This window comes from Periplaneta americana, chromosome 7, assembly GCF_040183065.1.
Source record: "Periplaneta americana isolate PAMFEO1 chromosome 7, P.americana_PAMFEO1_priV1, whole genome shotgun sequence".
Classification (NCBI taxonomy): Eukaryota; Metazoa; Arthropoda; class Insecta; order Blattodea; family Blattidae; genus Periplaneta; species Periplaneta americana.
Genome location: NC_091123.1, coordinates 105562494 through 105588006, shown reverse-complemented (window position 1 = coordinate 105588006; position 25513 = coordinate 105562494). Strand labels below are relative to the sequence as shown.

Below are 25513 nucleotides of genomic sequence, written 5' to 3'. Positions count from 1 at the left end.
CACGTTGTAAATATCTGCACAGCTCTGAAGTACCAATATAATGAAGCACATTCTTATTCAGCTAAAGTTCCATTGTCAATTTTCCCAGTAAGTTCCGCGCACTGAAGAATTATGATATTCTAAAAGAAATCACACACTTTCTTTATCTTGAGCAAAGATGTCGACTTCTGGAACGTTACTGGCCTTCATAGTTCACACAATGGCAGTGTAAATGTCGGACTTTGGAATAAACTGCATATGTCGAGTTTTGGAACAATACCTTAACAAAATAAGTCGGGTTTTGGAAAAAACTCCATATTTTAAAGCTTGATTTATGTTAGAAATATCGAGTTTTTGAGGATGAAATAGTGTTTTTTCAATGTATTTCAACCCAAAGATATAAGAAATGATCGTAACTCATTTTTCATAAAAATGGCAGATGTCGACTTTTGGAACTATACACCTCATTTGTCTTCGCTCATACGAAAGTACTAAAAAAAAAAACATTACTCGATCTTTACATAAATGTGGGAAAAGATGGTTAAATTACTCAAAACACTTTTTATAATGTTATGTCTAGAGCCCGGATTGTATGTAATTACATATTCCGTTCCTACATATGTAGCTATAAGGAAAGCTAAAAGTCCGCGAATCATATTAAATTTAAATATACAGAATAAAGAATATAATTACAAACAAACAAGAGAAATAGAAATAAAATAATACAATCAATATAAAAAAGGAGATACAGTAGTATTAACAAAATTTGAGACCGAATGAGCAGCGCTCGTGTTCGGTCGCAGTTCAGATATAATATTAATAGGCCTATAAGAAAATATAAAATAAAATAGGAAGTAAAATTAAAATTACAGTTACAGAAATTATATAATACAATATTAATATAAGAGAAATATAGAAAATGAAAAATAACAATAAAAATAAATAAGTAAAATAAAATAGGAAATACAATTTAAATTACAGCGGCAATGGAATAATATATTATTAACACTAGAGAAGAATAATATCGTACGTGAAAAGTAGGACAATATATATATATATATATTTCAAAATTATAGAATATAAATATAATATAGGTTGATTAATTCATACACATAGGCTATAAATTTATTTAATCAAATTGAAGATATTAACACGTTTCTAATTTTCTTGTTATGTGTTAGTGGGTTAGGCCTACATGTTAGAAGTTCTGGCTGTAATTTAGTTAAAGCATTGTACAGCCGAGGGCCAAAATGAATGCTATGCTTTAGACCAGCAGATGTGAGACATTTAGGTTCTATTAATGTTGAATTAATATTTCGTCTTGTGTCATAATTAGGGGGAAGTCTTGCAGTACCGAACCCTTAAGTTTTTTGGGTTATAAATAAGAAAACATTCAACCTTTTGACACACTCTTTCGATATAATGTAAGTACATACATTATTGAACTCAATGGTAATTCCAAAAAAAAAAAAAAATCAGAAATTAATATTAATACAAAACATAAACAAATTAAATGTCCATAAAATCGATACAATCAGAAAATTGGCAGGCAGTACCGGTCACATATTACTTTTGACAAAAATCACGTTCATACGTGTCAGATGTCTCAGGAATGCTGGCACAGGCTTCGTGAGCCCACATTTGGCATGAAGAACATTGGATCCAATCTTCGTCATGAGATTCCCCGCAAAAAATGCATGTAGTTTCCTCCTTTTTGTCATTTTTCTTTGTTGTCTTTTTTGAGCTTTTTGGGAAGAATTTTCCTGATAGGGGGCGTTTCCTACGCACTAGGCTCTTGACTTCTCTCTTCAGCTTTTCATTATTTTTTCCTTCTAGATATGTCTTGTAAGGACTGGATGTGAAAACCTCACTTCTTTCAGATTTTCGGCGTCGACTAACTTCTCGCTTTTTACTGGCATCCGGAATTGGGCTGAGCTGCTGAATTGTTTCCTTTACAACAGTGGTATCATTAGACCTATCAGTAGGAGTAGGCCTATTAAGACTAGTCTCATAATGTGAACTTGCCTTAGGTGCAGAAGACATGTCAGGGATTGGAAGCATAGGCCTAACTGTTGGGCTCTCAGTTTGATCCACGTTCGAATCCAATGCTATGTCTGTCATCATTGATGGTAGGTAATCGAGCTCTGTGAATACGGGATTCAGGGGATGAATTTCTGTACACTGAAATCCTTTTACTGCAATTTCACCCCGTGAAACTCTTGCAAAAGCATCACCTACAAGACTTGCTATCTCATACTCTGTTATCCTTGCAGCGGGATTCTTCCTCATCCAGAGCCCACAAGCTTCATAATATGCATCTTTAAATGGCTTCATGAAAACACGATCAAGAGGCTGAAGCTTGTGAGTCGTATGAGGCGGAGTGCTTACCATATGAATATTCCGGTTTCGAGCATAGGTGATCACCTCCAAGTCCTTATGGCTAATATGGCCGTCTAAAATTAACAAAACGGGGTTTTGAACAGGATTGGCATAGTGAGCAAAATGCTGCATCCATTTCAAGAACAACTGGGATGTCATCCATCCGTTTGACTGAGCTTCACCTATGCTCTCTTTGGAAGCACCAATGAGGAGTCTTTCATTCATGCGTTGTCGAGGAAATATGAACAATGGTGGAATGTACTGACCCCCAGCATTCATACAGAATAGTACAGTAACACTTCTTCCCCTTTCAGCCGAAGTCAGTTTACCCACTTGACGGTTCTGTTTCAGCGAAATAACTTTAGAATGTTTTTGTACAGTAGTGACACTAGTTTCGTCACAGTTATAAATTTTATAGGGTGTGAATTCATATTTTTCCATTAGATTTGTAAGACTCTCAAAGAATCGATTGACTTGTGGCTTGTTAAACCCAATTGATCTAGTAAGGCTTGTCGATTCAGGAGTTCAGAGAGACAAATCCGGGTGCCGTTTCATGAAATCATAATAAAATTGCTTACCAGCAGTCTTTTTGTCACGATTGAATTGATGAGGAATTTTTAAGGCCTCAGCAAGTTGAAAAGCTAGATTCAAAAACTCTTTCCTTGTGAGTGGTAGTAATCTATCAGATAGAACTATCACATGATCCAATATAACTCCTTCCAATTCGGCATTGAACGTGGGTTTAAAACGGCCAAGTGCAGGAGTGAATGTAATTTACTTACCTCTTTTTACGGTAGAAACACGATCAATCAACGTACTTTTGGGGATCTTGTACATTTCAGCAGCTTTGCGGATAGAAAGTTGGCCTGTTAACACATTCTCTACAGCTTGTTTCATAGAATCTGGATGCCATTTTCATTTGGAAGGTCTACTTATCACTCGAGGCATCATGAACGTCCTATAAAAATATTAAACGAACATAACTTACATGAAAGAATATGACCGGTACTGCAAGATCAAGAGGTGACTGGTACTGGCTGACACGCAGCGAAACATACAATATTTTTTTCTATAGCACCATTATGTTATGTAACATGGATCATGCACAAAAGTAATTCATAAATCATGACTGAATCGAATGAAACAAGATTTATAACGATACTTACCGAATTGCCTTGGTGACAGTCAATTTAGATTTAGTCGATTCGCGCCACACCAAACAGAAAAGTCTTTCAACGGGCTTTGTTAACGAATGAATGTAGATTTAAGTTTGAATTATTTACCAGTGATTATTGACTGTTAGAAGTAACGTACACTACATTTCGCTTCCTGCTAATTGTTGTCGGTATTTAAAAACACACACTGACCGGTACTGTATGCTGACCTGCGCTGCAAGACTTCCCCCTATGTGTTTGTAATACAAACTTATTACGATTTTTTATGATAAAATTTTAACAGCGTATACTTATAAATTTTCTTCAATATTAAATAGCTTACATTAAATTCAGAATAAATTAATTTAGTTGGATAATCGAAACGTTTCTTCAAACAAATTTTAATTATTCCTTTTGTAGTAAATTTAACGGACTAAGATTAATTTTTGTACTTCCACCCCAAACAATTATACCGTATTGAATGATAGACTGAATAATGACCAAATAAACATTTCGTAGAACTCTAATGGGTAAGTAGCATCGAAGATTAACGAAAGGGATCATTATTCCGAAGTTTTAAATGTTTTTACATATTTTGGTGCATAATAAATATTTTGGCATATATTATATATTTTTACATGTTTTGAAAGAATATATACATTTTTTTCACCAATTTTCTCTCTACGTAATGCTTAAGTTATTTTTTTAAATTGTTTATAAAGCTTATCCCTTCGTCTCTAGTGCATAAATATAATTTGATAATTGAAAATAATAACGTATTCTGTCAAAAAATGGACATCTCTTTGCAATGCTAATAGTTTCCTTGCGTTTTTTTTAAAGCGCTGCAGTAAAGCGCTTCAATGCAGCGCTGCAGCAAAATGAGAGTCGAAAAAAAACGCCATCGGCGGCTGGCCAGCTGACTGCAAAATGGTGGAGGATGTAGCATTGGCTGCTGTTACTACAGTAATAAATTTAACTTTAACAGAACGGAACATGTTGGATCGTTTTGATTTCAATAATAATGATATGGAATTATTATTACTGCAAGATTTTAGCAACAATAAACGTTGCAAAAGATCAAAAGTGGGTAGTTACGTCGAAAACACAATTTCATCTTATGGTGGATCAGATTTTCAAAGCCATTTCAGATTGAACAGATCATCAGCAGAGGTATTATTATTATTATTATTATTATTATTATTATTATTATTATTATTATTATTATTATTATTAAGTTATTGCTGCATTATTGAATTATTTGTTTTTTATGCAAGGGGTATCTCTTTTTATGTATTTATTTAGCCCGCATGTTTCATTCAGTATGAACCTGGTTGAATCATGAACTTGAAAAATATAATGTATGCATTTTGAGCTGCTGTACCCATAAACTGAGAGAACAAATCGTGCGAAAAGAATGAAAATGCAAATATTTTCCTTTTATTTCTTGTTCGCTGAAAATCGGGATATTTATGCGTTCCGAGAATTATTTTCGGGACACTGGGACATACCTTGATTCCGATATGGTCCTAAAAAATCCTCGACGTGGCAACCCTAGACTATAGCATAATTATGGGCTAGTACATACAGTTTCATTTTATCTAAGGTATAACACTTCATTAGATTGTTCTACTCTTTCTTTATAGAACTTGCTGAACTTGATCTATCCTGCGCTTTCGAAGAAAGATGCAGCAGCCGGAAGGGAACCAGTCTCAGTAGAAAAGACTATGCTGATGTCACTTTGGGTGTTGGCAACAAACGTATCTTTTCGTGACGTAGCAGACAGGTTTGGATTGGCAAAGGGTAATGCCCACAACAAATTCATGCAATTTATATCTGCTGTGCAATACCTGGGCTCTAGATATATTTCATTTCCAGAAGGAAATAATGCAACAAGAGCAGTTAACAAATTTGAAACATTGAGGCCCAATAAACCATTTCCAGGTGTAATTGGGTGCATAGATGGGACTCACATTCCAATACCAGCACCCAAATGCAACAAAGCTAGTTACTACAATAGAAAAGGATTCTATTCCATTCTATTGCAAGTGGTCTGTGATGCAGATATGAAATTTACAGACATTTTTTGTGGCTGGCCTGGTTCGACGAATGATGCCCGGATGTGGAAGAGGTCACCGCTATATGAAAAATTAAAAAGTGACGAACAATTCCGTGCCAATGACTATCATTTACTGGGTGATTGTGCCTACAAAGTGGAGACATTCATCCTGAGTCCATACAAGGATAATGGTCATTTGACACAAAAGCAAAAAAGATTTAATTATAGGCTCTCTTGTATTCGCGTAATTGTAGAGCAAGCAATAGGTCTGCTGAAGAATAGATTCAGAAGGCTGAAATGTTTGGATATGTCAAAGGTGGATGCCATGGGAAAAGTTATCTATGTGGCCTGTATTCTACACAATTTTTGCATTGAGTTAGGTGATGAGCTACCAGGAGAGTCCATAGATCCTGACACTGTAGACATTGTGCTAGAGGAAGGAAATGACAGACCATCCAATGAAGGGACTGCAAAACGCGATGCAATTGCAGATATATTTATGAGTGAATAGTTTTGTTGTATGGATAAATTTGTATATGCTCTGGAGGTCATATGCTCAACCCAAATATTTTGTCGTTTTCTAATGCCAGGCCAGGATATTGAATTCTCTTTCCAAGCTGCAGGAATTAAGTTGTCCCATGATAAATTGAAAATGGATAAAAGTACAGACTTGACTTTTTCCCCCAGATGATTAAAACATTCTGAATGAATGTTGTCGGGACAAGGAGATTTCTTGGTTTTTAAATTTTGTATAGCTATAGTTCATTCTTTGGAAGTAACATTTTGATGAAATATTTCAGGTTTTGTGACAGTACTAGTAATATTGTTTTTATTATTTTTATGTAATTCTCTTTTGATAAATTTGTCAGTTTTTTTTTGCTATTGGGATGTAATCTGTGAGAGTTTGAGTAGTGTTCATAAAATGCATTTGCTATATCTCTACTATCTGTTAGTGTTTTGTTATTATGAATGATAGGTGTTTGTGTTTTGTTATTATGAATAATAGGTTGGCTAGTATTTTCCTGTGCATTGGAAATATTCTTCAGAAATTTATATGTTTAGTTTTAGTTTAGTTTAGTGGAGTCTAAGGGACAGTAATGCATAAGATATGATCTCATCAAGAGAGATCACTTAGCCTCTCCTGTTCAACCCCGCTCTCACCTTTTCGTGGTGGACTCTATTAAGCTGAGCAACCCAGTTCAAGATTGTGGTAACCAATCCCTTTGGCGGACTGGGTCAGCGAACTAACGAGAGATGGAGGTTCTGTCAGAGCTACCTGGGGGTAACCTGGGATTAGGTGTGACAGGATGGTGGGATTTGGCTGCAGAATTCTCACCTTTGGTGGCAGGAGAGGAACCTATAATAGGTCAACGGTGGCACTCATAGGTCTCAGTAAAGTAGGCCTACTGCAAAAGGGTAGGGTGTACTCTTAAGCTGTGGTGAAGGCAATATCCTAGGAATTGGATCTCCAAAATTAAGTTCCTGGTCCTCCAGGTTGGGGGTTGGATCGTGGGACTGACATTTTCACATCTGGAAAAAAAAAACTTGTTGAGAAGCCCAAAGCAAAATCTTAAGGGAGGCCAAGGGTAGGCTACAAGGGCTGTAATGCCGAAGAAGAAGAAGAAGAAGAAGAAGAAGAAGAAGAAGAAGAAGAAGCGCTGTCGGTTCTGTAATAATATTTTCAATAAATTTATTAAAACTGTTCTTTTATGCTCTTAAGTTTTACAAGAAACTCATTACAACCACAACACACATTCATAATTCTTCAAAGCATTCCATCAACATAAACATATTAAGTTACGTTAGCTTTCCTCTTCCTTCATTGAAACCTGGGAAATTAATAGGTGCTTGCATTCGTCTATTATGAGTCATGATTAGGAATCCCATTTTACGATGATTGATATGATTGTTCAGATATTTCTATATTGTGTTATTTGTTTATGCTATTATGTAGGCCAATTTTAGTGTTCTCAATTGAGCTGCAATTTTGTGTGTTGATATTGTGATACATTATGTATTCTTGTGTGTTATGTTTTGCCTTTTTATTAACGTGTGTATTATGGAAGATAACCAAGAATGTGACAACTACAAGTAAAAGACAATTCGAGCTGTAAAGAAAGGCTGGCAACCAACTGCCGTGTATATCAAGTGTGGATAATCAAGGATCGCTTGCAGTCAATGTACTACTACTATTAAAGTTGTAACCACTGTCTTGTGCAATATATTTTATTGTATTCAGTTCTTCAATGTAATCGTCATCGTTTGTTGGTATGTTAATTTGTGTATCATTCATTGTACGGAAGGCTGCATGTTTATGTTGATGGGATGGTTTGAAGAAATATGTATGTGTGTTGTGGTTGCAATGAGTTTCTTGTAAAACTTAAATTCGTGCTTATTTCCTTTTGTTCTTGTGATATCTAAAAATTAATAGATTGGTTATGTTCTATTTTTTATTGTGTACTTTCATTTAGAATCTAGGCCTGTTTTGTTTAGGTGTTGATGTAAGTTTTCGATTTGTCTTTTATTGTCATACCCATATAAGAGTAGTAGTTTTCTCTGCGTGTTTCTTATTGTCTATATTTTTTTATATAAATGTAATACTTGGATTGTTTGCTGCTTCTACCACAACGTAATTTGTGTGATACATACTGCTGAGAAGTGTTAAGGTATTACAGACTTTTTTGGTGCTGGTACATATAGAACTAAGGAGAAGAATTTAGTGAAGCCAAAGACGGACGACTTGTTTGCTTGTTCTGTTTGGCTGGAATTCAGCAGGAAAAAATGCATTTTTCCTAACTGTACCAGCCTAGTAATTGTTCACCCAATTGCAAATATTTAAAAAAAATTATCGCACGTGATATTTCTGTTGGCATAATCGTATGGCTTTGAGAGGTGAACAACTAAGGTACCTACATTTGTTGCTTTTTTCCCCCTAAATATGGCATTCCCTTCAATGGGTAGAAAGTTTTTGAAATTGCAATTAAAATATATTCATACTATATTTTTCTGGTGGTTTAGATTAGTATTGTCGAAATGGTCATCGTCCCCTCAATGGTACTACTGGTAGCTGTTTGTCAACTGTTAAATTGGTCCAGATAATGAATGCTTTGTAAGATTCTTGCATATCTCTCATACGTCACAGATGGGTGCCAATTTGTCCTTTTCTCAAGAATTTCGTGAGTTTAAACTTAAGAAATTTTGACCTGGAATACTTGAAACAAAATTTTTGCTTTTATCAGCTGAAAAACAATTTTCCATGGATCCGTTGTTTATGAAAACTAGATGTCTTTAGGCGTGATTCATGGAATAATTGGCAACAATGAGTTCATGATATCAACATTACTTTCATTAAAAGGGTGACTTTTATATTTGTACATAGTATAAGAAATAATTCGAGTGTTATAAGTCATGGCAACTATTTTTTTTTTGTGATAGTGTGGGGTTGTTCGAAATTTTGAAATATGCTAATGAAAGGACAATGACGGCATTTCGGAAGGCGGTCAGCTGCTATATGCACCGTAGCATTTCTGAAATGTGACATCACAAGCTTGTACAGTAGAACCAATAGGAATCAGTCTATAATAAGTACTTCCAGAGTTCGTTTGTTCACATGCGACTGTTTCAGTACATTGAATAAGTAAAACTGACATTTTCTGTGTATGTGTAAGATAAATAAATGGTAGAAGAGACTGTAAAAAACGAGTATTGCACAGGCAGACTTAGAAAACAGTTTTTTAGGTATACAATTATTTTAAAAGCGTTGACGAGCAGAACACTACCAGCAATCTTGATGCTGGCTGCAATGTTGCCAACGTGCAAGAAACGACTGCAGAAGCATGTGGTGTAGGATTGAGAACCATGTAAAGAATACTGTTAGAGAAGGAAAGAGGGTTTGTTTGGTGTTATGCTTACAGTACTCATTGGCTAAGATCATTATTGTCATTTGATAATTTAAATTCTCTCCTGCGCTATTTGTATTACATATGCGCGTGAAGTACAATGTGGCAATGTTGAATGCTGCTTTCCTCTCTCTGTCTCGATGTAAACGCTAGCAGCCTTCTGAGTTGCAATAGACTCTAATAGAGTAGGGATCAAACTTCTATGAACGACAAAGCATCATGCTACTTGAAAGGGCAGGGTATGGGTATGTGCTACTTGAAAGGACAGTATGTACAAGGGGTAGGCTAGTGATCAAACCTCCATAAACAACACTGCATCATGGTACTCGTGTTTACATGGTAGTTGGAACAGCATTAAGGTACACATACTTTAAAAACCCATTGGGTAACATTCATTCTGTACAATGGTTGACTCACAACTGTTACTAGTTGCATCGCTCTCTGTGTGATAACCATATCACACTGCGATCCCTAGTGATGCAAATACACACTATGGATATCACATGACATCTTGTGATACCCCATCGATTGACTTATGCCCCAACTCTCGTATAATTGATCAAGATTAGATTACAGTTTCATGTTAACACACATCACAATTTAATATTTAAACATAATGATCAATAAAAATTTACATGTGTTGCAAGGAGTAAAGAAGTGCATTTCATAATCTCTCCTACTCAGTTCCCATCCTCACCTTCCCATGGTGCAACCTGTTTTTAACAACTGAAGCTCTGTGGATCAAATCAGCTATATTTCAGCATGCTGTCCTTCCATGGCATGCATAAGCACTCCCCCCCCCCCAGTGATGAGGGTATACGATCACTAGAGCTGGACAATTCTCCTGACTAGGTAAAAGGACCCACTAACCAACGACAGGTGCAGTACCCCAAACAGTTTGCGTGTGTGTGTGTATATATATATATATATATAACTTTTTTATTGGTTACATTACAACACTATAAACTGCTACAGTTAGCTAGTGTCTGAATGAGATGAAGATAATGTCAGCTTTCGAGTCGGCGCCAAAAGTTATCCAGCTTTGCTCTGAATGGGTTGAGGAAAAATCACACACACAAAAAAAACCTCACTCAGGAAACTTGGATTTGAACTCAAAGAACTAAGAAAAAGAATATTTTTTCAGAATTTTGGGCCTTGGGAAACTATGATCTTCAAAACTCCTATTTGCATGGACGAATCAAAGACAAATTATAATTGATTATGGGTCGTAGACACAAGGTGAACTGGATGAAGAAGAAAATGATAGAACAATAAGTATAAATACTTAACTTTTTTTTTTTTAATTTTATGTTTCTAAAGCCAATTTCAATACCTTTCTCTGCATTTTCATTAGTATTTATATCATTTGAAGGTACCTTTTATCTCTAATACTAATCAACTACGCCTTGGTTGTAAACTCTGCCAGCCACACCAATGTATTTGCGGGGGAATTGCTGATATTTACAGTCATCATGCACTCAGCTGTGTGAGGAGCAAGGGTCGCATTCCCAGACATACATCACTCAATGATATCATTAAAAGATCTCTGACTTCTTGTGGCATCCCGTCTCTTTTGGAACCACCAGGTATTAGTCGCGCAGATGGTAAACGACCCGATGGTCTTACCTTAATTCCATGGTCTAGAGGAAAATCTTTAATTTGGGACTCCACTTGCATTGACACTCTAGCTCCATCTCACTTGCCGAATACCTCCAGACACGCAGCATCTGCTGCTGAATTAGCCGTGAAGAAGAAAGTCAATAAATATGCTCATCTTTTAGACAATTATGTCTTTGTCCCCTTTGCTGTGGAGACCTTCGGTCCTTGGAGTCATGACGCTAAAGTTTTGGTATCTCAAATCGGCCAAATTTTGATCTCCATTACTGGTGATCGCCGTTGCAGTACTTATTTGCGTCAACGCTTAAGTATTTCTATTCAACGTGGAAATGCAATGAGCGTTTTGGGTACTCTTTCAGAGTCCAGCCCTTTGGACGAACTTTTTCTCCTGTAAAATTTTTTTATCTCTATATAAATGTTTATATTTAGTGTAATTGTAATGGTGAAAATATTGTTAATCCAATAATTTTTTATTTATATATTTTTTTAATAAGTGTATATTATTTTTGGGAGTGTTTTTGTAAGTAATTTTATGAGGTTGTTATTGATATGCATCAAAGAAATTGTACCAAGAAATAATATTATCAAAGACTGTATGGTAAATACCTACATCAATAAAAAAAACTAAAGTGGGATTCAGAAAATAAATATTAACTGGGTATCAGTATATAGTCAAAGTGATATGAATAGTAAATTCAACGAGTTCCAATAAATATTTTTTTTAATCCAGTTTCCTTGTACACTATAAATATGCAACAATAGATGGATTACACAAGGTATTAAAATTTCATGAAAAACCAAGAGATCATTATAAATACAGAGCAGAAATAATAATGACACAAACTTAAAACAACACTGCACAATTATTAAAAAATCATTACACAAAGTGATCCAAAAAGCTAAAGAATTACAGTATAATATAATACAAATCTCTGAGAATAAAATCAAAATAATTAAAAAGGAAAGTGAACGATCAAAAAGTAAAGTAACAAACTATATCCTTATATGTAACAATACAAAAATATCAGACACAAATGAAATTGCAAATATATTTAACAAATATTTTATTACAATAACTGATAACTTCTACATTCCCCAAGATAATGTTACTAACAGTAACATATTTTCCAACAAACAAATAATTGCAATTATTAAAAGTCTAAACGATGAAAGAGTAATGGAACGGAGAAAAATTCTCTCCGGCGCCGGGATTTGAACCTGGGTTTTCAGCTCTACGTGCTGATGCTTTATCCACTAAGCCACACCGGATACAACTCCGACGCCGGTTAGAATCGTCTCAAATTAAGCTCCAAATCTTGGGCTCCCTCTAGTGGCCGCCCTCTGCACTACGTCATAGATGTCTATGAACGCAAGACCGAAGTCCACACATGTGCTGAGGTGCACTCGATATGAGTGACTAGTTGGCCGGGATCCGACGGAATAAGCGCCGTCTTAAATCACAAAGTGATTTACGCATTGAGACTATTCTAACCGGCGCACAGTGGGGCCAAACCCACTTATTCTTGGCAAAAAAGATTTTATTGTCTCAATGTCATTTACGTAGTAAGAAAAGTAGTTTTTGGTTTTTGTAAAGCTATTCTATCAACGAAAAGTGCGATTTCAAATCACAAAGCAGAAAATTAGGAAGTAATTACAAAAAGCTAACATCGGGACTCTTCAGCCTCGTTCGCACTGTCAGTGTCGTCGCTGCTGTCGTGTACTGCAGAACGAATATCCAGCATGTCCAGCACTCCTTGTCAAACTGCTTGGCTTTCTTCTTCGGCATCTTCCAGAGAGAAAAAATAATCGGATCCGAGGATATCAACAGCACGTGGAGGACATCTTCATATGTTTTTGTTCGGGACACCTTCCGGATGAAACCTTATCTGTACTTTTTAAATTCCTTGTTTCTAGCTTCTTGGGCTTCCTCACTTAGTTGACCAATGGGAACTATAGCGTGACGGATAATTTCTGGACCATTGATTAGAATTTTATGAATTGTTGGAGGCATGACGTACCATGAGTATTTCCGTACAAAGAGCTGGGCTGTCTCGAACGCATACTTGCGAAACTTTTCCACATCTATTTCGTGGCCACAAGAGATCACTTGCAAAATTATATTGAATGTTCTGATGATTTCAATGTCAACACCAGTGATGCTCGCAGATAATGCCGGATTCTCAAAAAATCACCTTGATGTATTCCCATCATTTGTATTGCCGAAGCCTGGTTTTGGCTTGTCTACTAGAATCCCATATCTTTTTTAAATCTATCTTGAATGGGTTTCTTTGTGTTCGAGACAACATTCTTCTACTCGATGCCCCGAGCTTGCCATTTCTCAAGGGGAAGTTTATATTCAAGATGGAGCAAACACTCAAAGAACCTAATGCGTGCGTGAAGGACGGATAACTTCACTCACTGATGAGTCTAACCAGTCCTTGTTCTTCTCTAAAAATATTTCTTCTATCCTACGAGCTTGCTGCCATCTCTTCTTAAAATCGGACACGAAAAATGAAATTTGCTTGTAGAGAGCCATTTTGTCTTCGTCTGGACGAAGTCTTTCATAACCGTAACTTGCTCCTGTAATTTTACACGTCCTGTATCATAAAGTTCTCTTCTAGTTATAAAAACACCATCGTTGCAACCAGATCCTGCAAAGAAGAAAATGTATACGAATGCTTTGGGTGTTTAGGTCAAGCGTACTTGGCTATCTAATTTTTAGAAGCTGTCAATTTTTTAACCGCTGCTGTTCCAAAATGAGCAAATATGAGCAGGGTTTGTTTCCATTTACGGCAAGTATAATGTGTGAAATAAACATAAATGTCAAGATGCAGAACATGATATGCCCTGATATATACTAAAACCTTAAAAAAACTTACCCCTTTTTCACATTTTCGGTTCATTTCTTTATCGTCCCATAAACCACTACAAAATCCACAAAACCTATATGTAATTGCATTAAAATTTTCTTACCTGATGGTAAAGACATCATGTTAAGCCACACTTCGTAGTTCCACCAGCACACGACAATATGACGCATTTAACTACTTCCCGTGCACAAGCTTCTCTCTCACTGACTCAGCTAGGCTCAGGTTCTGACATTCGCCGTGACGTCAGCTGCACCCCAGTGACCTTGTCACTATCAAAAACGTATAGTTCAGGGATTTATCTATCGTTAGAATATAAAATATTGCTACTTTTGTAAGATTCGTTTTTTGTTTTTTTGCCAAGAATAACGCTGTTTGGCCCCACTGTGCGGCGTCGGAGTTTTATCCGGTGTGGCTTAGTGGATAAAGCATCAGCACATAGAGCTGAAAACCCGGGTTCAAATCCCGGCGCCGGAGAGAATTTTTCTCCGTTCCATTACTCTTTCATCGTATGATGACGCAGAATATCTGCATGGAAATATCATATGTACTTCGGTACATTAAAATAATATAAAAGTCTAAAGTCAAAAAACTCCTCAGGGTATAATGAAATAAGCGAAATATTAAAAGTGAGTTCACATATTACAATAATAGTGTGTGCCAAATCTAGGGAATTGTGTAGTCCATTTTAAACAAAACTATAAATAATGCCCAAAGCTTGTCAGTACATTTTTTTCATAAATGATCTTACTCGTATGTAATCGTAAAAACTTTGTAACTAATCCAACAGGTATAGTAAAAGAAATGACTTTCATACACCATTGGCAAGTCTATCATGCTATCAAAAAGTAGTGCGTTATATGGCAATAAAAATTTTTAATAGCCTCCTATGATTATAAAAAATTAAACTCAAAACATAAGATTATTTAGGGTCAAATTAAAGAAGCACCTAATTTGAGCCAAACATAGGGCCTGTAATGCATGATGCTAGTATGAATACCATGCAATGTAAATAAATACAATATAATACGTATGATTGTTTATCATCAATATTGCTTATTGAAAGGTTGTGCTGTTTGAACTTTTCCCATTGCTAATTTTCAAAATTGTAGCACAACGTTTCGAAGAGCGGATCTCTCCTCCTCATCAGGTGAAAACCTACTGTGGGGATCGTTACAAACAGCTAGCCTGTCAGTCAAACAGTAGGTTTTCACCTGATGACAAAGAGAGATCTACTCTTCGAAATGTTGTGCTACAATTTTGGAAATTAGCAATGGAAAATGTCTAAACAGCTCAACCATTGAACAATTCACCATTGATCTCCCCCCCCCCCCTTCATTCAGATCAAAAAATTTCTTCATTTAAGATAATGAATATTGGTTTGTTCAATATTACATTACCTGTCATAAAACATAATTACAATAAAAATTAATGTTGTGTTTTTGGTAGTAGTAAGTGTGTAGTTTATGTAACATTATTCTATGTTCAACAGTGTAATAGAGAATATAGCTACATTCTCAGGTAAGAAATAATTCAGCAAATCATAATTAAAGCAGTTTGTCAAAGCTAAGACTAATATATATATTATATATATATATATATATATATATATATATATATATATATATATATATATCATAGAATTGTAAGCCACTCCCAAAATAATTTTTCCTCTGTAGGCGAAAGAAAAACATGGTAAGCCACAAAAAGATAGAATAAAAATGTTAGACAAAAGTGCCTAAATGCTGATAAACGGTATTTATGATTTCTTACAATGTTTAGCTTATGAATATTTTCATTTCTGGTAAATTTTCAGTTCATTTTCTTTAACGCAGATTCCAGGTCATAAAAAAGTACAATTTTCTCAAAACTTGATACTTGTGGGATACTATGTTTTTGTCCACAACCCTTCAAATATACCAGAGCAAAAGGGTTGATGACTTTAAGGGTAAGGATCTACAGGAATGACCAAATATGGTCAAAATTAACATTTAAACATTTTTTTTAGTCTAAAAATACTTCGTAGTATTGACTTCATTTGACACCCTCGATAGTGTGCTTAAATGCGACAGGTTATGTCAGTAGATTTACTGGCATGTAAAAGAACTCCTGCAGAACAAAATTCCAGCACACCAGCGACGCTGATATAACCTCTGCAGTTGCGAGTGTCGTTAAATAAACCATAACTTTTTTTTACTTCATTTGAGAAAAATTTCAAGGTCGTTAGGAAGAAAATAATTGCTTTTACACCATTTTTCAATAGCTGCTGTTCTCCAGTCCCTTTACTCTGTGCTCAAACTTCTTTGCTGAATGTATGTAGTAGGTTATTTTACGATGCTTATCAACATTTTTGTTTATTTAGCGTCTGAACGAGATGGTGATAATGCCAGTGAAATGAGTCTGGGGTCCAACACCGAAAGTTACCCAGCATTTGCTCATATTGGGTTGAGGGAAAACTCCGGGAAAAACCTCAACCAGGTAACTTTCCCCGACCAGGAATCGAACCCAGACTACCTGGTTCACGGCCAGATGCGCTAACCTTTACTCCACAGGTGTGGACTCTCTGTTGAATATCTCGAGGTTGTTTATTTTACATTTTTCAACATTTAATATGTAATATCTCACATAATAATAGTGATAATTGAAGAACATTTCAGACATTCTCACATTATACATTAATAATTCAGTAAGAGGAAATTATGAAATTGCAAATTGAAGAATAAATTAAAAATAGACGTGCAATTTTTTGTTTGTTCATGAAAATGAAAAATAAAAATTGCTAAAAATCATCGAACAAAACTGATTAGCAGTCTTTTAGCTTTCATTTAAGACAAGATTTGTGATACTGTTGAGAGCAGATATATAATTTTCTTTATAATACTGGATTTTTTTGCACTTTTTGTGTCCGACTGTACCATAAAGGGCAAAAGTGAAAATGTTGTATTTATTGATATGAAACTATGTTGGGGAAATAGAGGTTCTACTTAAAATAATATAAGAAAAGAGATTTCCTGTAGGTCCTTCCGCTTATTTCGGTATTAATTAACGAGAACATTACTTTTTATTTATAATTTGTTTCATGACACTCGTCAGCTCATTTATTGCCTGAATTTTTTGTTCCTCCAACTCTTGCATTTTACGAAATTTTGCATTATCAGCCACTTCCTTTTTCTCCATATATTCGCGAAACCACCTCGGTGGAGAATCATCTTTCCTCTTTCTTGAGAGGCGCCTCTGATTATTACTACTACTACTGGGGGTTGAACTGAACTGCCTATGAGGACTTGGTGATCGAATATCAGGGGATGAGGTAGATGTTGATGGGATCGGAGACCAGTTACGAGCCGGGGCAGAAATATTGTTTGTTGTGGAAATGTCTTGCAATATGTTCTGTTGTGTATCAGTGGGGCTAGTGTGATCAGTTTGAGGTAATGTGGATACCAAATGGGATCTTGGTGGCTCAATATTGGGTTTGTCTCCCATGAAGGCATCCATAGTGGCTTCAAACTCCCAAAAAGGTAGTGCTCCTTCACCACTCTTTCTTGATGTGTCTTTCCGTCTCTTGTACGTTGTCAACAAGTTCCTCCATTTTCTGTCGCATTCAATAGCAGACACATTATAATTACTGGTACACATTCTATCACGTACCACATTCCATAATTTATTTTTTTTGCATTTTGGTTTTTGAAACTCAGGGTCCACTTCCTCCCGGACACGGATAAGCAATAATGTGCTGGCAGTAGTCCAATGGAACCCATTTTCATCCTCCTGTTGGATTTTACTCATGTTGCCAACTTCAATGGATGGAGTCTCATTTCGCGTTTCTGCAAAGACACAGTTGCGTTCTGCAAAAAAAAAAAGTACATGTTACGTAACATTTATAAATATGAATATAAATAAGTGTGTCCAATTCCACCGTTTTAGCCTGCATTTCTATTTGAACAGAGTTATGTAACTATAACCATCCAGCAATTTTGTAAAAATAAAATTTTGTTGTCATCTGCAGGCAAGAAGTTGAAACTATTGTATCTTAAAAAAATACCTGACCACAAAATCTCTTGTTTTCCACTCTCAACATTGAGTTTTAGTTCTTGTTCACTTTCTTTACCTCTAGTTTGTATTCTGCAATAACAGACCCAAGCTTAGTCTGTTATTGCAACTTTCATATCATATTTGTTTAGCCTATAATAGTAAAAAGACAAAAGGTTGATTGGTCTGTTGATTGATGAGCTTATAGATGTTCAAATAACAACTCTGTACAATATGACACAACTGACAAGATGCTGAGTATGTGCATAGATATCATCAGTAGTATTCCTATTTTTACTCCACTGTTCACAGACAAATTGAGGATCTCCCTGACTTTGTGCACAATTCACGCTATATTGACATTGCTTTGGAGTGATTTATTAAAGAATGTATTCAAGACTAATTTAAAAACATGCTAAGGTAATTATCCTTAAACCAAAATGAATGCTAAGAGAAAGTATCTGCTAGTGACCAAGAAAACTGAAAAAAAATCAATGTAATAGATCTACATAATACAAATCGATTCATAGAAATTCGAAGTTGTTCACAGTTTTACCTACTTAGGATCAGAGGTTAATTGTCATAATAAGTATATTATTTTAATGTACCGAAGTACATATGATATTTCCATGCAGATATTCTGCGTCATCATACGATGAAAGAGTAATGGAACTGAGAAAAATTCTCTCTGGCGCCGGGATTTGAACCCGGGTTTTCAGCTCTACGTGCTGATGCTTTATCCACTAAGCCACACCGGATACCCACCCCGACGTCGGACAGAATAGTCTCAGATTAAGTTCCAACTCTTGGGTTCCCTCTATGACGTAGTGCAGAGGGCGGCCACACTAGAGGGAACCCAAGAGTTGGAACTCAATCTGAGATGATTCTTTCCGATGCCGGAGTGGGTATCCAGTGTGGCTTAGTGGATAAAGCATCAGCACGTAGAGCTGAAAACCCGGGTTCAAATCCCGGCACCGGAGAGAATTTTTCTCTGTTCCATTACTCTTTCATCGTGTCATAATAAGGTTAGCACTGAAGTTCAAAAGCGAGTACTTTGTGCAAACAGGTGCTTTCATGGCCTAAGGAAACACCAGAAGTCTCGACTGCTGTACAGAAAACTAAAGTAGTGATGTATAAAGTTCCATCAGTACTAATGTATGCCTCAGAAACTTGGCCATTGTCAAGGCTTGATAAGAATTACATACATTTGAGACAAGAATCCTAACATATATTTTTGATCCGGTAGAAGAAAATGGAGTGCTGGCAGTGGCGGTTTTTCGGGGGAGGGAAGGGAGGAACGTCCTCCTCACATTTTTCTTCTTCTGCAAGTCAATACTAAACAAAATATGTGCCTTGAAATTCGAGAAAGATTCGATAATTTTTATGTTCACAGCTCTAAGAAAACCTGGGTTGATTGAGTTTTAAACGACACGCGCTCATGTGCTGCGCGAAAACTGTGAGAAGGATGCGAGATTGTTAGTGGTGAGGAAAGGCACTCCGTTCCTCCTCTACTGCAGGTAATACACACAGAGTCTGTGGATATACAGAGTAGCGCAATCACCGAGTCGGCCGCCATTGTTAGTCCTTTTCAACACGCTAGGGAAAGGAATATTTGAAGTAAAACTCAGATATTTTTAATTTGAAGGGCAAAAACGTCGAAAGGATCTTCTCACATTATAGAACATTATTATCAGTCAACATACTAATGTATAAAAACTTCATTTAATAATTATTACAGCATAAATACTCATTTAAGTGTTCAATATACTCCTTCATAAACATCACAGTTATAGGTATTACAGCAGCATGAACTTAATAAATTACAAGTAACAAATGAAAACAACAATTTTGCAAATAAAATAACAATAAATCTAAACATTTCCAACTGCATTCCTCGTGCAAACTCTCCGGCTTCCGCATATAAGGGCACACTATACTGAAATTTCTCGAAGTTTATTAGTTTTAAGAGTTCACAACAGTGAAACCAATAACTACCATACTTACGAAGCTAGATTCACCAAATTTTGATCACTGGTACGTATATCTGCTTAATAGTGACAAGTGTACAAAATTGCATCCGCCTATGATACGTGGTTCGCAGTTTATTAATTACTTTATTAAAATATTGAACCGCTTTATATAAAAAGTCGCACTACAATTGACATTATTCTTAAGTGATTTTCACTTACATGGCTCCATACATACATGGAATCAAAGCTTACTATAAGATTTTGCTGTAAAATTAATAAGTAAATTGTTAGAATTTTTTAGTAAATAAAAAAAATTAATAGTCATAAAAATTCCTAGTAATTTACCCATTCGCTGTACAGAAAATTCCAATAGTAATGTTTGTTCCAATGTATATAAAGAATCTTATAAGTGAATATCAATGGAAAATAATGTAAATTGTGACGCAAGGGACTTTTTGCATTAAGCAATACACTATATAATTAAGTTATTAATAAAGTGCAAACCACTTATCATAGAGAGAGACGAAAGTTTGTACATGTGTTATTATCAACCAGATATACTAGTGATAAACATTTTGTGAGTTTAGCTTTAAAAGTATGGAAGTTAGTAATTTCATTATAATGTCCCCAAGGATACACTGATGTGAGATTTTGTCATTTTTGGTAAAAAAAAAATCGTTTCTTTGTTTTTATCTTTAAAAATTCATTTATGATCTAAAGATGCCCTCTGCCAATTTTCATGACCATACGACCGGTCTATCAGCTGTTTAGGGTCACGTTTTAAACGGCTGCGGGCTCTGACTATTAATTTAAATTCTCCGTCCACGATCTCCACTCTGAATTCTGCGACCATTTTGGAAATTCCGCTATATTTCATACATTATTTATTATATTAGATTTCCGATTGAGCCAGTGTAGCTTCTTGACTTCTCGAAATATTTCTTCATAGAATCCAACAGGTGTTAGACCTACTTCAGAGGCTGCTTTCCTTTAAAAGATATTCAGTTACAAAGGAGAGCAACTCTTATCTAAAGGAAAATTCCACGTGTTGCTAGTAGCCATAACAACGTGTTTTCCATGCTCGGTTTTTGTTTGTGATACAAGAAATATTTGCAAGTTTCTAACAGTTTTATTGTTAGTTTTATAATAGTGTCTACAGTCCATAGTGATTTGTAAATAATATTTATCTATTATAGTGTTTTCATAAGATTACATAATTTTTTAGTCATCTTTATTTACTAGTATAGGTTAGGTGTGCACAGCGTGGTAGTGTATATAAGGATAAGTTCTGTATATAATATGATAGTTCTATATGTTTCAAAATGCCTAGAAAATAAAAACAGAGACCTGGTTAATTATTATTATCCCAAACTTTTGAAGTCAATTTTCTCCACTTTAATTTTCTGTAAATTTTGCATTGCTAAAAATGCTACTCTTTCTACAGATTCTGTACTACATGCATGATTTTTTGTAGAGGTTTTTGAATATGTTCTTAACAAAACTAACACTAATTTTTTTTGTTGTTCTTGTTGTTTAGTCAATTGTCCGAAGACAGATTTGAACCTCATAAGTACCACCAATAAGGCATCACTCATGAGAAAACTAGGCCAGGAGATAATGGGGTAGGGTGGCAAGTTTCTTTCCCCCTCCAATGCATACTTCGCCGATTAGCTACATATTCCACTAATCACACTTCAGATACTTACAAACAATTGTCTTCCTCTGGCACATATCGTCAAGTGAGATGTACTGCCTGCTTATATATTCTATGCATATGAGCCAGAAGAGGTGTTTTTTAATATTAAGTTTTTTACGCTCGAGTTGAATTTTTCTGTTTTTACACTTTTAGCGCATTAAATATGTTTAATTATTTTTTAGTAAAATAAAGAGGAAAACTGTATAGTAAGTTTCGTTTCTGAAGGTCTGACACGTATGTAGACAAAAATTCTGGCCAAAATAGTAGCAATTTTTGAAAACCTAAATTTGCACAATTTAAAATTACAAATTAAATGTACAAAATTTCATAGATCTACTTAGAATAGTTTAGAAAATTGAAATTTCACATCAGTCTAACCTTAATAGGGTTTCTAGTTTCTATGGTCTTTGTATTTTTTAATCGAGCCAAACAATACAATCTTGTCTCAAGAATAAATTCAGAACTTCACAAATATATTATGTCATTCTTGCAAATAGCAAATAGGATTAAATTCAGAAATGCTTGATTTGAAAGGGAGAAGATGGTAAAAATTTGACACTGATACTAATTGATACGCGACTTTCATTTGTTTTATGTAGAAATATCATTGCTGAATCAACTTAAATTCTAGATTAGTTTTATAAAAATATTTTGGGGCCCAAATTTTGAAAAAATAAATATCAAAATACAGTCATTCATTAATCTCACAATGTATGCTCGCTTAGGTAGCGGATCGTTCCTTTTTATATTTATAGTCACTTCTTTCCTTTTTCCTTATTTCTTTCACATTGTCACAGAAAAAACAAATGTGCGCTTTTTTCAGTTCTCTGTGAACAGTTCTGAACACAGAGCATTGCATTTTTTTTCGCATTTAAATTACATTCTTTCCCTATGCAACTGTATACTGCATAGCGCGCGCTGGACTGACAATGGCGGATTTGTCGGCATTTGCCGGCTCAAACGATTGCGGTACTCTGGATATCCACGGACTCTGAATACACATACAACGAGCACAGAATATATTCTGTGCTCGTTGTACACATAGACAACAGCGCACTAGCGGCCAGAGAAAGAAGCAGAGTTTTAAAGCAAGCGAAGGAGTTCCTCCTCTGATTCTTCGCATGCGCGGTAAATAGTGTAGCAGACAAACCGACAGGTCGCGTGGCAAGCTGGCTACTGCTGCCATCTAGCGATATTGCATTTAACCAGACTATAACACCATAGGCGCCATAATAAAAACAGTTTTAACACAAATCTATGAAAGACAACATAATATGAACTTGTTGCTTAATTATAAATCAAATATTATTCATTGCACTTTATAGAGGATACTATTTATGGTTTGAAATTTTCGAGGATATTTGAAAATTAAAAGTCGGGTTTATATAGAAGAAAGCGGAAGTAGTTCTATATTACTAGACAGACGACAGCCAAGTTGCCAGTTTTATACAAATATTTTTGAAATTGAAAGTACTCTATTTTTAACATAAACAAAAAGAAATTAATCGGCCACCGGCAGCTCCTTTAAACCTTAAATGTTCAAACTATATTTTAACAATAATGGTAGTATGACTAGTATGACTTTACAAGAACTGACATTCTTCAAAATCTTGTTGTAAAATGTACATGTGGCAACACAGACCACGTGGGTGGTTGCATTGTTCTCGCTTTTCTAACACTTCCGGTTCCGTGTTAGTAGCTAGTGTCTTCCAACACGTGTGATGCTGTAGTGTGCTCGAAAAATGCTGCGAGGTTGTGAACTTTTTTGTAATTGTTAATTTGTGTAGTTATTCAATAATGAATGGAAGTGAAAACATATTATATTTTGGACAATTTAGAAAACTCAGTTTACAAGAACAGATTAGGCCTATTGCTATACAAAAGGGAAGGCCAACCCCAACACTACCTGGTCTTACATGTGGAACCAGCAAAGGCGGGAAACTGCAATTTTCCACAACATGGTACCAGAAAGCATCCTGGTTAACAGGTTGTGAACAAAGACAAATTCTTTTCTGTTTTCCGTGTGTTTTGTTTTCAATTTCCAAGGATGTTTGGTCCTTTAGTGGATTCAGTGACATTAAGAATCTGGGCCGCGGGATTCAGAGGCACGTAAAATCACGGGAGCATCTCGATAGCTCACTAAAATTAACATTCTTCGGTAAAAAAGAATATCGCATTGAACTAGCATTAAGTGAAGCAGCCAGGGTTTCTCGTGCGAAACACAATGAACAGGTGAAACAAAATCGGCATGTTTTATCCAGTTTAGTGGACATTGTGTGTCTATTAGGAAGGCAAGAACTCGCGTTCAGGGGACATGACGAAAGTGAAACATCGTCAAACCAAGGAAATTATCGCGAACTTTTCAAACTACTAATGAAGCGCGATGAAGTACTGCAAACGCATTTAAACAATTCTAAAGCGTTTGTTGGTTTCTCAAAAACAATACAAAATGATTTAATTGAATCAGTTGCCTGTCTTCTAAGAAAAGAAATAGAGGACGAAATTCAGAAATCTGACTTCTTTGCTGTGGAAGCTGATGAAACTTCAGATATGTCTCTCACTGAACAGTGCTCCATAATTTTGAGGTATGTAGATCCATGTGGTTATATTCAAGAACGCTTTTTTGGTTTCCACACTGTCACTGCCGATAGAACAGCCACTGCCCTGTACAATTTACTGGACCAACAACTGCAGCCATTGAATTACGAGGGAAAACTTGTTGCGCAATCTTATGATGGTGCAGCAGTTATGGCGGGAGAATTAAACGGTCTACAGGCGAAGATCAAGCAGAAAGCTAAACAGGCATTATTTGTGCACTGCCATGCACACAGACTAAACCTAGTGTTGTCTAAGAGCTGCAGTAGCATAGCAGGATGTAGGCTTTTCTTTGCCAGTATCGGTGGTTTCCCTTCGTTTTTTCATCAGTCTTCGAAACGTATGGAGGCGCTTACAAATGTGACTAAACTCAGATTACCAAAAGATGCCCAAACTCGATGGAACTTCAAATCTCGTTTGATTGAATCTGTAAAAGTGCTTAAGGAAAGTCTTCTAGTAATGTTTGTTGGAATTTTGGAAGACGACTCGAGGAAGTGGGATGATACGACAATTAGGGAAGCTAATGGATTTATTCGTCTATTAGAAGACTTTGAATTTAATTTCTTGCTTTCTGTTTTCAGCGAAGTGTTTTCGAAAACTAGTATTCTCCTCGACATTCTCCAAACGAAAACTAGTGATATTGATTTCTGCGCTAACTGTGCGAGTGAAATGATTGAATTTCTGAAGAAATCAAGAAGTGATGCAGCATATGAGAGACATTTTAAATCAGCTGCTAATGAAACTGGAGACTCTCTTCCTAAAATCAAGAGAAGACGCTTTGCAGCTGAAGATCCAGAAACACATTTCCGTCAGCTGTACTTTAATGTTATTGATACACTGACAACACAAATGCAAGTGAGATTCGATGACCTAAAGAAATTATATTTTCTAAAATCACTCGATGCTACAAAATTTGAATGTTTTTCTAAGAACTTCCCAACTGTTGCATTTTCATCACTAGTGAACTATTTCCCTGATCACTTCGACAGTGAGAGTCTTAAAAATGAATTGATAGTGTTTTACAACAGTCGTGATCTACAGCAGAACTGTACTAAACTTCAAGAGTTACTAGTGTACTTTGTTAAGGAAAACATTTGCAAATGTCTTCCTAATATATACAAATTAGCGTGCTTATTTGCGACGATACCAGTGTCTACAGCAAGTGCTGAACGAAGCTTCTCAGCACTGAAGAGAATAAAAACTTATTGTCGGAACACTATGGGTCAAGACAGGCTATCTTCTCTTGCACTTATGTCAATCGAGAAAGAACTG

At 35.6% G+C, this 25513-nt stretch overlaps 1 protein-coding gene and 1 non-coding gene across 2 annotated transcripts; both read left to right on the top strand.

Annotated features, from left to right (window-relative positions):
* Positions 1-4465: 4465 nt before the first annotated feature.
* Positions 4466-10211, top strand: LOC138703330 (uncharacterized). Its single transcript, XM_069831129.1, has 2 exons — positions 4466-4682; positions 5156-10211. Exons 1-2 carry the CDS (start codon positions 4506-4508, stop codon positions 6077-6079), a joined length of 1101 nt encoding a protein of 366 aa, XP_069687230.1. The 5' UTR covers positions 4466-4505; the 3' UTR covers positions 6080-10211.
* Positions 10212-14356: 4145 nt separating this feature from the next.
* TRNAY-AUA (transfer RNA tyrosine (anticodon AUA)) lies at positions 14357-14428 on the top strand. The gene has a single exon. It is a non-coding gene; the product is annotated as a tRNA-Tyr (tRNA).
* Positions 14429-25513: the final 11085 nt, after the last annotated feature.